The sequence below is a fragment of the Orcinus orca genome, chromosome 7 (genome assembly GCF_937001465.1).
Source record: "Orcinus orca chromosome 7, mOrcOrc1.1, whole genome shotgun sequence".
Taxonomy (NCBI): domain Eukaryota; kingdom Metazoa; phylum Chordata; class Mammalia; order Artiodactyla; family Delphinidae; genus Orcinus; species Orcinus orca.
The window spans coordinates 53,787,847-53,804,827 of record NC_064565.1 but is presented as its reverse complement, the minus strand read 5'-3'; the positions used below and the strand labels follow the sequence as shown (position 1 = coordinate 53,804,827).

At 38.9% G+C, this 16,981-nt stretch overlaps 1 protein-coding gene and 1 long non-coding RNA gene across 13 annotated transcripts in view; one reads left to right on the top strand and one right to left on the bottom strand.

Moving 5' to 3' along the window:
- Nucleotides 1–3,268: 3,268 nt before the first annotated feature.
- LOC125964959 (uncharacterized) lies at nt 3,269–11,188 on the bottom strand. Its single transcript, XR_007478310.1, has 2 exons — nt 9,502–11,188; nt 3,269–6,425 (listed from the first exon to the last, which is right to left on the bottom strand). It is a non-coding gene; the product is annotated as an uncharacterized LOC125964959 (long non-coding RNA).
- Nucleotides 11,180–16,981, top strand: part of COBLL1 (cordon-bleu WH2 repeat protein like 1) — a 160,771-nt gene continuing 154,969 nt past the window's right edge. For 9 of the 12 annotated variants that reach the window (XM_049712055.1, XM_049712059.1, XM_049712058.1 and 6 more), the window contains exons 1-2: nt 11,180–11,447; nt 12,117–12,231. In XM_049712055.1, the coding sequence (XP_049568012.1) occupies nt 11,359–11,447; nt 12,117–12,231 (204 nt within the window). In that variant the 5' untranslated portion in view covers nt 11,180–11,358. Of the gene's footprint in view, nt 11,448–11,836; nt 12,232–12,354; nt 12,493–16,981 lie in introns of those variants that run through there. The other 3 variants (XM_033412588.2, XM_049712057.1, XM_033412582.2) reach the window with 3 other exon arrangements.

The window sequence follows — 16,981 nt, the reverse complement described above, 5'->3', positions numbered from 1 at the left end:
ACACATTAGGCCAAGCTGCTTCCACAGTGAGGAATACTTTTGCATCTATATTTTATCTATCCAAATTTACATCTATCCAGTTTCTCTCTTTAACAAAGCCTTCCACAGGTTTCTTCCAACTCAGAACTTCTGAAGCACTTGCTTTCTGAGTCACCTGTTTGCATACAGGGATATATTTGTGTACTGCTGTGGCTTCATGTGTATATGTGTATCCACACCCAGGAAAGGGAGCAAGCTGCTAGAAGGCAGGAACCTGGTTTTATTATTTTTTTTTCCACTTTATCAATTCAGTAAATGTATGATGGACCTGATGCACACCAAACTCTGGGCTAAGCACTGGGGATACTGACATCCTTAAGAATTTCTATGTATAGTCAGGAATCTCACAAGTACTCAGTATACCCCCCGATTCTTGTCTCAGTAGAGACAAATGAAGGGCAACAAAAGGTATTTTTTTTTTCTTTTTTATTACTGGCTCACCTCAAAGATTCTCATATTTTGAGGTATATTTTATAGTTGGGCTGGAAGGGCAGGGTGGGAGAGGATCAGAAGGCTAGGAATCAATATTTGTAACATGTAAAACAAATGATTATGCAGCTCAGCCAGTAAAAAATTCTCTGTCATTAATAAAGATCAGATCCTAGAAATGTCACAATTATTGAACTCCATAATTCCGCTTTATCTATATACTTCTTTAACCTCTGCTTTGAGCAGGATTTTATTAACATAATTAGTAGCCAATGATAAATTAAACATTTTGAATTTATATTTAAATATTGGCTCTGCCCCTTAAACTGGGAGTTTGGGCATGGAATCTTAACCTCTTGGAGAGTCAAAATGGGGATAAGACTAAAGGAAATCCTTTAGGATTTTTGTCAAGATTATATGTGAATCTTGATATTATTTATTGATGTAAATCATTATAGTAGGCTTTTATCAAATACCACATAGTATATTTTGTTTAGGTCTGGATATTAATTTTCATTAATATAGTTTTATTAAATACCTAAATAGTAAATGTAAATAAATAAGTATAAATAAATGTAAGTAAACAGTAAATGTATAATGCTAAATAGTAAATGTATACTACTACTATAATACTTAAAGGTATAAATAACATGAAATGTATAAATTAAACAAAATTTATAATACTAAATAAGTATATATTATAAATAACAAAAAAATAATTACCAGACTCTGCAAATATTCCCATTCACTATACAGCTGTTGTTTTAACAGCTTCTCAATCTATCCACATTTAGCAACCAAATCCCCCAGAAGTACTATATACTTAATATCATCTCCTAGGAGATTTTACCCGATAAAGATAGCTTTAGTAAACGAGTTAAAATAATTATAGAAAAATATTGTTCATCTAAATGTGCTATCTACTTATGTAGACTATATGACAAAAGTGAACAGCATTTTGATGAATTCTTTTCTAAAGAAGAATCCTTTCTTCAAGGATTTGAAAATATCTAGTTGATTTTGAGATCTATTTTAAGGTTTAAAACACTGTATCTGTATATTATACTTTTATTATAAAATAGTACTTTTGGATAATGCCATCCTGGTATGACTGATTACTTGTTTTTAAAAAATAAATTTATGTATTTATTTATTTTTGGCTGCGTTGGGTCTTCATTGCTGTGCGCGGACTTTCTCTAGCTGCGGCGAGCAGGGGCTACTCTGTTGCGGTGCATATGCTTCTCATTGCAGTGGCTTCTCTCGTTGCAGAGCACTGGCTTTCGGCACACGGGCTTCAGTAGTTGTGGTACGAGGGCTCAGTAGTTGTGGCTTGCAGGCTCTAGAGCACAGGCTCAGTAGTTGTGGCTCATGGGCTGGCATGTGGGATCTTCCCGGACCAGGGAGCGGACCTGTGTCCCCTGCATTGGCAGGCGGATTCAATTCTTTTTTTGCGTTACGCGGGCCTCTCACTATTGTGGTCTCTCCCATTGCGGAGCACAGGCTCTGGACGCGCAGGCTCAGCGGCCATAGCTCACGGGCCCAGCCGCTCCACGGCATGTGGGATCATCCCAGACTGGGCCACGAACCCGTGTCGCCTGCATCGGCAGGCAGACTCTCAACCACTGCGCCACCAGGGAAGCCCAGTAGGCGGATTCTTAACCACTGCTCCACCAGGGGAGTCCCATGACTGATTACTTTTATAAAAAAAATTTGAAAGACATTCCAATCCATTTTTTACTCTATTTTATCATTTTTACAATGATTCTAATATTATTATTATTAATTACAATAACCTTAATCTAATGTTAAAATAACTGAAAAGAATGTTATATTCCACAAGTAATTTAAAAATAGTTCCTGGTATTAAGATACATTAATGTTCTGTGTTCTTTACTGAAATGTGGAGACTCAAGCACTACTCTTCCACTAATTTCTGTGGCCGCAAGGTAATCCTACAATAAACTTGAGCTGCATTTTTTCATCTTTAAAACAAGAATAATTATGCCTTCTCTTTGCCTTATAAGCATGTTGCAAGAATTAATTATATCTTTAAAATATATAGAGCTCTTTACCACCTTATAAATAAGTATAACAAATATCAAATGTATTATTATTATAATATTAGCATGAGATTTTCTTTCTTTATGGCTTGCTAAAAGGTACCATGTGTTGTAGTGTGCATTCTTAATAAAATCTTTTGTAGAATTTTAGGACCTGTTATTTTTATTATTTTTTTAAGTATAGTTGCTGTACAATATTATGTAATTACAGGTGTACAATATAGTGATTCACAATTTTTAAAGATTATACTCCATTTAGAGTTATTATAAAATACTGGCTATATTCCCCATGTTCTACAATATATTCTTGTAGCTTATTTTATACATAATAGTTTTTACCTCTTACTCCCTTACTCCTATATTGCCCCTGCCCCTCCCCCCTCTCCCCACCAGTAACCACTAGTTTGTTCTCTATAAAATCTTTTATTTTTTTTACCATGTTTTCTTATTTCATATTTCTAAGGAATACTTTTATTTAAAAGAATTATAATTTGGAGTTAGCTACAACTACTACTCTTGCTAAATAACACAGCTCTCAAAAACAAAGATTCTTACATTTGGAGGGTATCTAAAACATTGGTCCAACTTCCCACTCAGGGCAGGTATCATCTCTATAACATGCCTGATAAATTGACTTCTAACCCCAATTTGACCTTTTCCCAGGAACCACTTCACAGAGCCATGCATTACATTTAAAAATTTTGGAAAAAAAAAAATTGGAAGTAAATATGCAATGGGGATCAACAAAGCCAAAAGTTGATTATTTTAGAAGTCTTATAAAACTGACATACCTCTGTCAAGATTAAGAAGAATAAAAGAGGGAAGACAAATAAACCCATCTGGAATGAAAAAAATGCAACTTAACTAGTTTTTTTCAAGACTAAACAAATAGGATATTATCAACTTTATGTTGATAATTTTGAAAACTTATGTGAGATGATTAGAGATCTATATGAAAAGGATAAATTTACTCAATGAGAAGTGGAGAAGCCTAAGTAAGAACTTTGGGGCACATGCCCTCACTACCTAAGGCAACTCAAGAGCCCTGCCTCAGTTTCCAGGAAGCCCCCATGTGACACTCCTGTCTACCTCTCTGTAGCTGAGGCTGGTTAATATACAGCATGTCAGTGTTATTTAAGTCTTGGATTTGTTATAAATTACCCGCAAAAATGAATAAAGGTAGCTTGTGATGATAAAAATATATTATAAAATAAGGGATAACAATCTAAAACATCAAGTTTAGATCAGACTAGAGCTATAAGATACTAAATTCTTCTAATTCTTAGTTTTTCATAACTTTCATGACACTTAAAAATTACTTTAATCATTGACTAGACAAATTCAGAAAGCATGCTTAGAGGAATAAGTGGTATTCAGTTCTGGTTAACAGTGAGGATCAGTTGAGCTACTCTTGTCTTACGGAAAATTAAAAAAAAGAAACTCTGATTTTTAAATGTGAGCACTTTTCAAATTCTAAGAGAATAAAGCAATTTAGAACTTGATAGAGTCAATAGATTAGAAGGTTTCCATTTTAAATGATACGATTGTTTTCAGTTTCCTATAAAATTATGGTTATGACATAAGGTTATTTTGCTTTTCTAAAACATTCTACTATAGAACTTAATCCTTTGTAAGAGTTTTCTGTAAACCCCTTAATTGTTCAGATTCTAATCCTTCATCAGTGTATAGTTAACTGTATACCCTTTGAAAAGAATTATAGAATTCCCTGGTGGTCCAGTGGTTAGGACTCCACTGCACGGGGCACAGGTTTAATCCCTGGTCAGGGAACTAAGATCCTGAATGCTGTGTGGCATGGCCAAAAAAAAGAAAAAAAAGAAAAGAATTATGACACTTCTGTGGGTACGGTTGCTGGATAAAACACAGGATACCCAGTTAAATTGGAATTTCAAATGGACAACAAATAATTATTTCGTATAATTAAATATTGCATAGGACATACTTATGCCAAAAATTATCTATTGTTTATCTGAAATTCAAATTTAACTGGGCATCCTGCAAAATCTGACAGCCCTATTTATGTCTCAGTTTTCTAATAAATGTAATGGGTGGCTTGAGTGGACAATCTCTAAAGTCTTTCTCAGATTTAACATTGTATGATCCCTATCTATTACAGTTAGACTTTTAAAAAATATTTATTCATAATTCAAACCTTGTAACATAGAATATCATACTAATTTATCACCATCTTACTGACGGACAAGCTAAAAATTACAAAATTATTTTCTAAATTTTTCTTCAGATATGGGATTATGAACTCCCACTAATAAAACTATGATAATTATAAAATTACTAGCTTCACTGAATTGACTTGACTTTAAAGTTTAAATGGAAGGATCGTATTCCAAAACTACCATTACCATGTTCTACCAACTTGTAAATTCCTTAACCTCCTCTAACGTTAGGGAAAAAAAAAAAAGGTGAGATATTTCAGAAAGAATTGGAAGGAAGCTCTTAGGTGTTGAAATAGTAGTGTTAGCAATAGCTCATCTTGTTCTATGCATTAACAGATTGCAAAATTTATAACATGCGTAAGAATCATGCCCAGAGCTATTGAGGCAACACTTAATTTAAATCAAAATATATATAGAGAAAAGTAGCCTTACATTTGCCAGATGTAAAACTATGTTTTAGTAATATTCCAAAGAAAAGGCCACTGATTATAATAAATATTTCCTATGTATCAGAGAATTAAGATGTTAAAAATGATTTGTACATTAGCATCCTCAGAAAGAATATCTTAACCCACTTTTACGTTTTTTCATTCCAAAAATAACTCTTTTTTTACTTAGAACATTCCTAGATCTCTGTATGAGAATATTTGTTCCTTTCTGACCAAAGTCATCCACTTTATTTATTACAACAAAAAATTGTAAAGATCTAGAAAATATATATTATTATCCCTGTAAATATGTCATCATATAAAAACATACCGAATAAGAAAATCACTTTATTCAAGTAGTCTTATCTTCTACCTACTTGTCTTGTGATGTCTGATAATACTATAAGCCCAGGAGAAAATTTTTTATTTCAGTCAACAGTGATTTGCAAAGCTCCTTCTAGTACCTTTTTTAATTGCAGACTTAGACTAGTATGGCTAGAGCTGCTTCTGCGTGCCCTCTATATGCTAGACATTCTGCTAAGTCTGTTAATGAAATAGGTATTTTTTCCATTTACTAAATAAGCTTAAAAAAAAGACTCAAAGTTGACACACTCACATACATACAGTTTATAACTCCATCCTTTTCTGCTTTCCTATCATCTTTCCACTTCTATTTCAGTCACCAGGGTGAAATAGCTAAAATAGCCAATAATTAATGTTCAAAGAAATTTAAAAAAACATACCTGATATGTGTGATAATCTCTATACACGAGATGGACTTTGATAGTGAGTGTTTTCTATCATAATATCAGTATCCTAAATATACATTTTGTGATTTATTTTCCTTGTCTGGCTGCCTTTCATGTTCCCAGATAGATTTTTTTTTTCTTGTAAGTGGAGGAAAATACATAGTATAATTAATTTAGCTGAAAATCTTTCACAGGATGGCTTTTGATAAGAACACGGAGGGATCTATTTCAACTTACTCCCGTTTTGTACAGTTTTCAGAGTGTCTTGAGTGGTTCTGTGATCCGACAGGAGAACATGGATTATTAATAACTAGATTTTATAGCAACTTTGTTCTTTGTTTGGTCAAGCGTAGCTCACTCCAGAATGCATCTGAATTTCTGATCATCTTTGAATTTTTGTGTTTTCGTCCCAGACCTTCATATTCCTTGGATGAAACTGGAAACATCCACAACCTCAAAGTCTCCCCAGACTAAAATGGGTCCTTTGGGACAAGGCAGGTTTAGGTAGCCAGTACCTTCAAAGCTGACCTAGAGTTCAGAGATGGGAAAAGATGTTCAACATGTTGTTTACATAATAACATTAATTTGCTGTGGTATAACATTTTTTTTTTAAGTGCTATCCTTGCAGCAAGGTAGCTTTAGTGTCACTAAAAAATTTAAAAATAGAAACCAGAAGAAGTAATTTTTGATCCTAGTTTTGCTACTTCACTAGTATTGCAGCTTCGGGCAAGTCACTTGCTTCAGTTCTCAGAACTGTAAAGTAGGGATAGGACTGACTCTGCAAGCTCCTGAAAGGCTCAAGGTAGAGTCAGTAAAGGAAAGCGTTTTTCAGGTGTTACAATGCGAAGTCTTGTTATTAATCATCCACATATAAAAATTCAATAGTTTTTGACACAGTGAACTTGATTACTCAGCATAAAGACAAAAAGAGCTCAAAGACCATGGAATATTTATAGACTCGTTATAGTGATAAGGAAATTGAAGATGCCCTAGTTGAGTCACGTGATCAAGATCATCAAAAGCACAAAAAGCCAGAACTCTCAGCTTGGAGCAGGAAGAATTCTGCTTCATAAACGGAGCCTTAACCAAGACACAGGTGGCTCCCATTTGTAACATTCTTAAGAAAAGGATCTCCATTACCCTCCCTGGACACTGATTTTATCTGCACTGGTGTTTTTTTCTTTACCAGGAACAGAAACTCTCCTCATGTCACCCAGATACTAAGTAGCCAAGCCAGGGATGTGAACTCAAATCTGCCTGGCTCCAGAGGCTGAGCTCTTAACCACTGTGGTACTTAGTTAATCACACACATGCTCAGCCTCCCAAGAGAAAAGGCAGGCGAGGGGGTGGCAAGCCTTGCCAGAAGGAAATGTGCTGAGACTTGTTAGATTTTATGCCTGGAAAGCCAGAGTCAGTGGCTGCCTGGCTCAAAATTGTACATTTTGATACATGGAAACTGACAAGCAATTAAGTTTACCAAGCTCAAGACTTATAAAAGGAGAGACGTAGTTCCCAGTTACAGTTATAATTTAATGGACAATATTAAAATGCTAAACACCAAGAGTTTGTTAATTGTATTATGTCAAATAGATACATATTTGAATTGATTTTTCCTCCTTAGCCTTTTTTTTTAAAGAGAGGAAATATCCATTATTTGAATGGTGTTTAAATTTTAAATCACGAGGGTATTTTTAACGGCACTGATACTTTAATGACATAAAAAGGCTTATCCTCTTCCAATGAGTAAGAAATTTACTGCCAACCAGTAACAGATTACATAATCTAGTAATAGAAATTCAGTTTGACAAAAGGACATCTTAAAGAGGGAAGGAGGGCTTCCCTGGTGGCACAGTGGTTGAGAGCCCGCCTGCCGATGCAGGGGACACGGGTTCGTGCCCTGGTCCGGGAAGATCCCACATGCCGCGGAGTGGCTGGGCCCGTGAGCCATGGCCGCTGAGCCTGCGCGTCCGCAACGGGAGAGGCCACAACAGTGAGAGGCCCGCGTACCGCAAAAAAAAAAAAAAAAAAGAGGGAAGGAGAAAGTGGGTTTTAGACAACTTGGTGCTGACATATCTGAATCTGCAGCTTAGAACTTGGATGTCACTGAAAACTTGGCCCTCCTGCATGCCCGTTGTACTAAATATTTTACACATCTGCATGCCTGTGCACGTTTCTCCAGGCCTTACTTTTATCCTGGAAAGTATGCATGTTAATAAGAGAGTCTTTGCCTAGAAATGTATATGATGATATAGAAATATAGTGCCATTTATAAGAGACATAGCATATTAAACTCAGGCATTTCTTCTTTTGATAAGTAGGACTGAAAATACATTTAACTTTATCCTTTGGGAGAGAAGTAGAGACTCCTACAGGTTATTGACCAGTTTCCTTTAACTTTCATTTGGTTGAGTGCCACAAAAATATTACTGATGATCCCAGTGGTCTGTGAGCCCCTCCAGGGCAGAGGCAATATCTTTGCCATCTTTTGTTTCCCTAGCACAATGCTTCGTATTGCAGACATTCAATAAATATTCCCTTTATTGAAATAAAATTTAATTCATAAATATATAATCTACTTGAAAAGTCTGTTATGAAAAAAAGTTCAATGATTGTCCAAGTTTCAAAGTATAAAATCTGATGAGTTTAAAGCTCATTGAAATTGACCAGAAAGCACTATTTGTGTACTTTTAATCTCTAGAATGTTTGATTATAAAAATAAAAGGTATAACTTGATAATACAATTATAAATCCAAACATAGAGCCATGAAAAGTGTAATTTATATTTTTACTTTATAGACAGTAGTGATTTTGAAACTTAACTCCATCAGGTTACCTTGTGGAAAATAAGTCTTCTCTCCCTCCTAGAACAAACTCAACTTTATTCTGTTCTGTTTACAATGGTCTACTGGTCCCTCTGAATTGAAAAGTCTTTCTGCGACTTGAGGTCCCACTCACCTCTTACAAGTACCCTAGGAGTGGAATCCTTAAAGATTCCCTTACTCCATAATTCATTCCACATATATATGCGGAGAGCTTCCTGTATTCTGCGCTGTCCTTGCAGGACACAAAGGATAAAATGTGGCCCCTTAAGCACTCCAACTCTTTGCTTGTGTAAATGAGTAACTGAAACAAAGTGTCATGGGGCCTGGTCCCACCTGGCAGAATCTAAAGGGGGCTAAGAAAAGGAAGGGCTAATTCTCCATGTGCAGTCCAGAAAGTCTTCCAGAGGATATAACACTTAAGCACATGAATTAAAAATGATTTGATGGAGTGGGCAAGGGAGATTTCCGAATAGAGAGAAATTGAGCAGAATCTTGGAAACTTGGACAATTTTGCAATAGGTCATCACAAGGAGAGGGAAGGATGGATGTCGGGGGGGGGATAGTTTTCCACTATCACGTACAAAGATTTATAGCAACTTTGATTACTATTTTGCTAATGAACTATGTAACCAGCAGACTACAGGGGGGATAGTTTAGTGTCTTCCGTATGAGAACATCAAGCCTAGCCTATTAGGGATTCTGAAAGTTGTCAAGTATAATTATATCTAAGGTAGGCTAAGTAATGCTGGACAACAAATCACTGCAATATTTTAGAAGCTTACCCCAACACAAGTTTATTTCTTGCTTTATGCAGATTCTGTTGTAGGTTCTGGGTTCTCCAGGACAGCTGTGCTCAGGATTGTACAGCATGCCAGGATCCTTCAGTCCTGTGCCACCTCCATCTTAATATAAACTTCCATGATTGCAGCAGCAAGGGAAGAGAGCATAGAAAATCCAGCACTGGCCCTTAAGTGATTCTACCAGGAAATGAAACATTTCATGCCTGCTCACATTTACTTACTAAAGCAAATTTACATCATGATACCTAATTTCAGTGGGGTGGAGAGTATAATCCTCCCCTACACCTAAAACCAGAAAGAGGACAGAAAAAATGGGTAAACACTCCAAAAGCCTTCAGCAGTTATGAAATGTTATGCTAGGGTTTTATGGTCAGATTAGACTAATGGAGTTAATAAAATTACTAGCATGCCATAAATTAAGGCTGAAACTAAAGTTTAATCTTCATCTGGTGATTGAAAGCTACAGACTTTAAGTAGTTTCACTATTACTCAATGTTTACATTATTGTCTGTGTGAGCAACTGTAAAAGCTAGTCATTCAGAGGCATAACTGATTCATGAAATTGTTTAAACTGTGTTTAGACTAAAATCCAGATGGATTTAAATGAACTGATTTGATTAATATTAAGTAAAATATTAAAAAGCAACTATTTCATATATGGTTCTGATATTGTAATCCAAATAAGCTACTTGTTTTTTCTTTTCATATGTAGAGATACACTGAAAGGCATATATTATGCACAGGAAGGAATAAATACTGATGTCTGTCCATAAGAGACAAACGGCATATTACTAAGTATTTAGTATGTTACTTCGTTTCAGCAATCTTTTTGGTTGTTACAATGGATATATACCTTAAAGAGCATTTAGTCAAGCATTGGTCCTAAGTATCAATTTAATTTTTACCACCTACCAAATATTATTCTATCAACTGGTTGAAGGGGCTAACACAGATGTGTTACATGATGCTAATACCACAGTAGAGCCTCTTTTAGGACGCTCTTTCACTTAACCTCTCTACTACAGTTTATTGAAATATTTTAATTTTTAAACCGTAAAGTTAATTTCTTAATTAATTTCACGTTATTTTTTCTGAACGCAAGCTTTTAGACCCGTCAAAAATGGCTTGCACCTTACAACAATTGGCACGTATAATAACATAAAGGTATGCAAATATACCTGTTTGTCAGGTGTAAAGAATCACGTAAAGAGCATGCACGTGGGAACTGTATAAACAAGTACACGGTTGTCTAAGGGATTCCTTTCTTCCCGTAAAACTTTCAAGAGGTGTATAAAACCTATCATTCGATTCCTAGTTTACAGATTGTCATCAGACATAATATTGTCCGGTCACAGCTGTTACAGGCTTAAAACAAAGAAAGAAAGAAAGACATATACGTCTGAAGACAGGACAACCTTAAACCTGCCACCAATTAGAAAGATCACAGTGTCACAGGTGTGCTTTTAGCAGAATAGCAACCTTAGAGGTCAGGTTGGGGGAGGGGAAGCACCCTGGACGGGGAAAGTCAGACTGCAGGGAGGGCAAGCTGCAGGCCCTGTTCCGCCAGTTTCTCCCGGCACTTCCGCGGAGCCCGGGTCCTCCTCTCCGCTCCTCGCAGGGCAGGTACCCTCCCTTCCTCCCCACCTGTACGGCTGGGGAGCGCCGGGCTTCCCGAAGCGACGCCCTAGCGGTGGGAATGGGAACACGCTGCGCGGGAGCCTCCTTTCCGTTCGGCTTCCCCAGCTAGACCCCAAAGCCCCGAAGCCCCGGGGGAAGGAAATTACCACTCGCCCACCCCCGCCCCGTTTCTCTCTCCGGCTCGCTGCCTGTCTCGCTCCGATGCCGCCGAGCCCCGTCGCCACTTCTGGGTGGAGGTCCGGCGGAGACAGCTGCGAGCTCCCGGGCTCCGGGGAGGGAAATGGGGCAGGGTGAGTCAGCCGGCCCGGGGAGAGGCTCCATCGCGCCCGGCACCCGCCCGCGGGGTAGGGGAGGCTCTGGGCTGAGCTCGCGGAGAGGCTGCCGCTTTCCCCTTCCTCCCAGTCCCGGCTTGAGAGCCGAATGCGAGCGCGCGGGCCGGGGAAGGGAAGAGTGGGAGAGGAAGCCGCGGGAGAGAACAGGCAGCCACTGTTTCCTTTTGAAAAGAAAGTAGGAGCCCTGGGTGGGAAAAGAGAAAGGAGCCCTCCCAACTTTTCTTTGCGAAAAGTTTTCCCAGGGCGTTTTGTTCGAGAAGTTCGGGATCGCGCTGCCGCCTTGGCGGCTGTGCCTGTGCGCCTCGCCCCTCGCCCCGCTCCTCCTCCTTCCAGCCTGGGTAGCTCCGCTCCCTCCCCAAGAGGCGCCAAATGGCTACCCAGTAACCCCACGGGGCGGGGGCTGCAGCGCCGCCTCCAGCCGCCGCTGCTCCCGGCAGCCGGTAGACCCTCCGGCGGCGCTGCCCGCGGGCTGAGAGCCGGGCCCGCAGGTGGAAGCGCACCCGGGAGGCGGGCGGGTTGGTCCAGGGCTAGGGGCGGCTCGGGCGGGCTCTTGACGCGCGGCCAGCCCCGTTCAGGCCTCGGGAAAGCGTGCGTCCCGCCCTGACCCGCCGGCCTCTCCCACTCCAGCAGTGACGCGCCGCCTAGGAGCCGGAGCCCGCGCAGCGCCCCGCAGGGCGATGGACGGCCGAGCCCAGCGCGCGCAGGACGTCCCGGCGGCGCTCCCGCCGGCGACCCCCGCAGGGTAAGCCTCGAGCGCCGTTCCACCGCCGCTCACTGGGGAGGGCGAGGGCGAGGGCAGCCGGGCCTCCACCCGGTCACCTGGCTGGCAGGTCGCCACCCCGCCGGCGGCCAGATTCACCCGCCGCAGAACACGCGGACGACGAGGCTGCTTCCTCCCGGCCTCCTAGGAGGCCGCCCGGGATGGGGGCTCGGGTAGCTTTTGATTGCTTTCCTACCGGGGCTGCTCTGAGTTGCTCAAGGGCAGCTGAATGCCAGGAATTGGGTAAGGAGTCCGGGAGCAAAAATGGTAACAAAGGGCCCCTTGTTGGGGCTCTGGGCGAGCGGCGGGACGATACCTGTTAGTGAGCTCCTGGGAAGGGGAAAACAGTTTTCTTGGCCGGTGGATGAGGCCCAGCAGGTGGAGTGTCAAGGTGAATGTAAGGAAGGGGCTTTCTGCGAGAGGGTGGAGGGCGACAGGAACGTGTGTCAGCTGTCAGCCCGCATGACAGTTCCGGGACATGGCCGGGTGCGCGCCTCTGATTGTCTGTGGCCAATTGCTAGTGCCAAAGCCTAGTGCAGAGTCAGACCGCCAACACACGATTACTTTTCTCCGTATCCTCACATGTTTAGGTGAGATTGGGGTGGAAGGGGCTGTCACATGGTGAGTTAATATTAAATGGAGCACGTCTTCCTGCCAGATATGCTAATAATCACCTTGCTAAGCGTTTGGGTAAATAGTAATGAGAACAGGTAGTTCTGCAAGAGATGGGAAGAACCTGAAAATAACCTTCGTCTTGGTAAACAGTGAAGGCTTAACATGGGCGCTAGTTGAGCTCCTGAAGCGGGAAAACCCTTTGGTGAAGTGTAACTTTTTCCTACAAGTGTTCCCCCAACTCAGTTTCTTTTCTGATAGTTAATCCAAGCACAGAAATGCACTCAAGAGAATATGAACATTTCAGAAAAGAAACGTTAAGGAAAAAGCGACTTTGTAGCTAATGAATGAGATTTGTACAGTCTTCCTGATTTGAGAGTAGAGAAGTCATTTTTCCCTGGAACATGACACACGTTTCCTTAGAAGCAAGTCACAGCATGTTTATTCATCAGAGACCATGCGAACATTGGCAGATGTCTAGAGGAAACATGGAAAAGTCTCAAAGCAACATGACTAATATAAAAGATATTTAGTATAATGCTTACGTAGAGGAAACACGTAGTGTATGAATTAATTCTTTCATTTTGTTCCAGTTAGTTATCTTCTCCCCTCTGCAAATAGCCATATTTCTGTTGACTTCCGTTTCTATTCTTTCCCCAGTTTTTTCATTACTTAGATATTATCATATATTCTTTCATATATTATCACATTAGGATGTATGAGGAAAGAAATACATTGGCAGGAAGATATTAATTATAAAAGCATGGACCTCTAAATGGAGCTGCAGGAATACTGAAATGTACTCAGGTACCCCCAAATAAGATAGTATTAGACTGGTGGATTTAAAAATGGATTAGATTAGGTACTATTTGAAAAGAAAAGAAAAAGAACCCAGCATATGCACATACACAAAATACACGAATACACTTGAGTGTTTAGAAATCATATAATGCTTGTGAGTAAAATAGGTGAGAACAGATGGCTCTGGCATGAAGGAAACGGAAAGAGCTTTCTAGTGATAAGCACAACTATAGTAAGACACTTTGGATTTTACTTTTGAGGATTTAAAGGTTAAACCGAAATTCTTTGCTTCAAAAGAATGTACAAAACTGCTTTATCTAATTTCTCAAATATGAGGAAAATACTTTTTAGAAATTTGCTCTTCCCTCTCCAAATTTAAGGAGAGACATGTGGAAAAATGCTTCAACATCTTATCTGAAATAACCCCCCCCGTATCATTTTACTTTGCATTATTCAGAGACGTTAACAATATCTGAAAGGTATAAACATAAAAAAAAATTACTTCTCTACTTTGTCTTCTTTCACTTGTCTGTCTTGTCCCTTTGGCATATCCCAAGTGCCTATTATATTTGTTGAATATTCATTATTCAACTTTACTGTTCTTTTTCTCAAAACCCCAGAACATTAAAAAGGTTTTAATTGTGGGAAACAAGAATTATCCTAGATATAAGGTTTTGGGAGGTGGCAGGGAGCAGTCCCAATCAATATGTTATAATAAAATGTTAGGTTTGGAAAGTAAATTCTTTACTATAAAACTAATTAAATCATGACTCATTAATAGCCTATGAGGCCTACTTTAGACCTTATCCTTGGATATTACTGCTCTAAAGGAGCCGTCTGTATGTAATTTTCCAAGTTTTACATCCTTGTAACATGTCATTTTAAACAAATTTAGTGCAAGTCCTTATTTTACAAATGAGAATCTGAAGCACAGACACAGTGATTTTTACAGAAGGCCCAGAGCAAATTAGTGGCAAAACCTGAAGGAAAACCCAGGATGTTAGTTGCGGAGTTCATTGCACTAATTGCTTTTAATCTTTTCCAGACCACAATATGATAAATTTCAGCTGAGTACATTATCTTTAGAACTACTAGTGCTGGTGTTTTTACTTGCCAAAACACACACACACATACATTTTTTTAATGGTGGAATTTTTTTTTTTGGCCGCGTTGGGTCTTCGTTGCTTCGCGCAGGCTTTCTCTAGTTGCGGCGAAATGGGGCTCCTGTTCATTGAGGTGCACGGGCTTCTCATTGAGGTGGCTTCTCGTTGCAGAGCATGGGATCTAGGGCGTGCGGGCTTCAGTAGTTGTGGCATATGGGCTTAGTTGCTCCGGGGCATGTGGGGTCTTCCTGACCAGGGATCAAACGTGTCCCCTGCATTGGCAGGTGGATTCTTAACCACTGAGCCATCAGGGAAGTCCCGAGATGTATATTTTTAACTCTTTGAAATTTAAATGTCAAAAGTGTAGTTGACCTTGCTTTGAGGCACCTTAGTGTTTTGATTCTGAAACAAATTATCAGGCATGGTTCAGGTATAAAAGCCTATTTCTTTATAATTTTGCAGAATTGTAACTATGGAGTTAATTGAAGGCATAGTAAAAATTAAGAAATGATTTAGCAGCTGCTTTCTTAAGCTTTTATTTGGATACATTATTGGTTCTAAAGTTGTACTGATTGTATAAACTGAGTTCTTGTTAGCTAACATTTACTGGCTACTTAGAAGTTGAATGCCTTAGCTGAGGTTTTAACATAATCACCTGAGTATCTTTTAAAACAAATACCCATGCTCTCACACTCCCACCTATTCTAATTTTAATTGGCCTGGTAGGGGACAAGGGCATGGAGAATTTTAAAATGCTGCTAGGTGATTCTCATATGTAGCCAGATCTGAGAACCATTGATTAAGTCGGTATCACCAGCTGAGAAGGAGATGAAGCCATAAATGGAATGGAGGCTGCTATTTAACATTTTTAGGAAACTCAAGACTAACTTACAGCTTTATTTTGCCTTTTGAAAGATTCCATTTAGGTGCTCTACGGTACAGTTTAAAAAATTTTTTTTTTTTTTACTCCTTTTTGAGGAAGTATGTTAACTCCATTTTATGATTTTGGAACTGAGGCTCAGAGAGCTTAATTAACACACTCAAGGCCATACAACACTAAGGGATGCAAGAATAACAGAAACAAGGTCTGATACCCAAACCTGTGCTCTTCATCACTAGGCCTGTTACCCAGGATGTTTGCTACCATGGATTATACTGAATGGATTATTTAAAGAGACTTTATAGTTGCATTGTCTTGATTCTTCTTAAAATTATATTTATAGTATATTAAAAAAACTACAAAATCAAATGCATATAAAAAAACCCCAATGCCTAGCATTTAAAAGGAACTTAATTATTTCTTTAAAGTCATAATTAACATTTTCATGTGTTCAGGTTGATTTAATTTAACATAGTAAACTAACAGCCATTTTGTCAGATGACATGACATAGCTGTACTTATTTTTGCTCTTAGGCAGCTATTAAATTTATTATAGCTTAATTTCAAAAGTAGGACTTTTGACCAAATAAGAAAAATGAAATTGTTTATTAAGACAGTGCTAGATATTTTGTTCAAAGTCTAATGTCCTTTGAATGTGTTAGAGGATAATTTAATAACATTATCACCTAACCTTATTATTGAAGTGCCAATTGTATTTATATCATAATAAATGCCAAGCTTTATGTTACTGAGACAACTGCTCTTATGTAATTAATTAGTCAAAACTTGTTAGCCCTTATTTTATATAAAACACATTTTTCTAGGCACTGGGAGATTGCCTAGAAATTCTGATCTTAAGAGCTTTATTTTAAAAAACTATCTGTAACTATGCAGGAAGAAAAAGGAGGGAAGGTGCTGTTAGTGTAGAAGTGGTACTTTGATATTAACTTTAAAAGCATATTGTGGATATGCTGAGGACTTAAAATGCAGTATCCTAGCTCATTGGTCAGCAAACTTAGGCTGAGCAAACTGTGTCCAGAAGGTTGAAATGGACCCTCTACCTGTTTGTCTTTTATTCTTTTCTCCAATTTTTTAAATTGTGGTATAATTTACATAAAATTTAACATGCTAACCATTTTTAAGTGTATAGTTCAGTGGTATTAAGTACATTAACATTGTTGTGCAACTGCCATCACCATCCGTCTCCAGAACTCTTTTCATCTTTTGTAACTGAAACTCTGTACTCATTAAACACTAACTCCCCATTCTCCTCTCCCCCCAGCCCCTGGCATCCACTGTTCTACTTTTGATCTGTATGATTTTTGACCACTCTGGT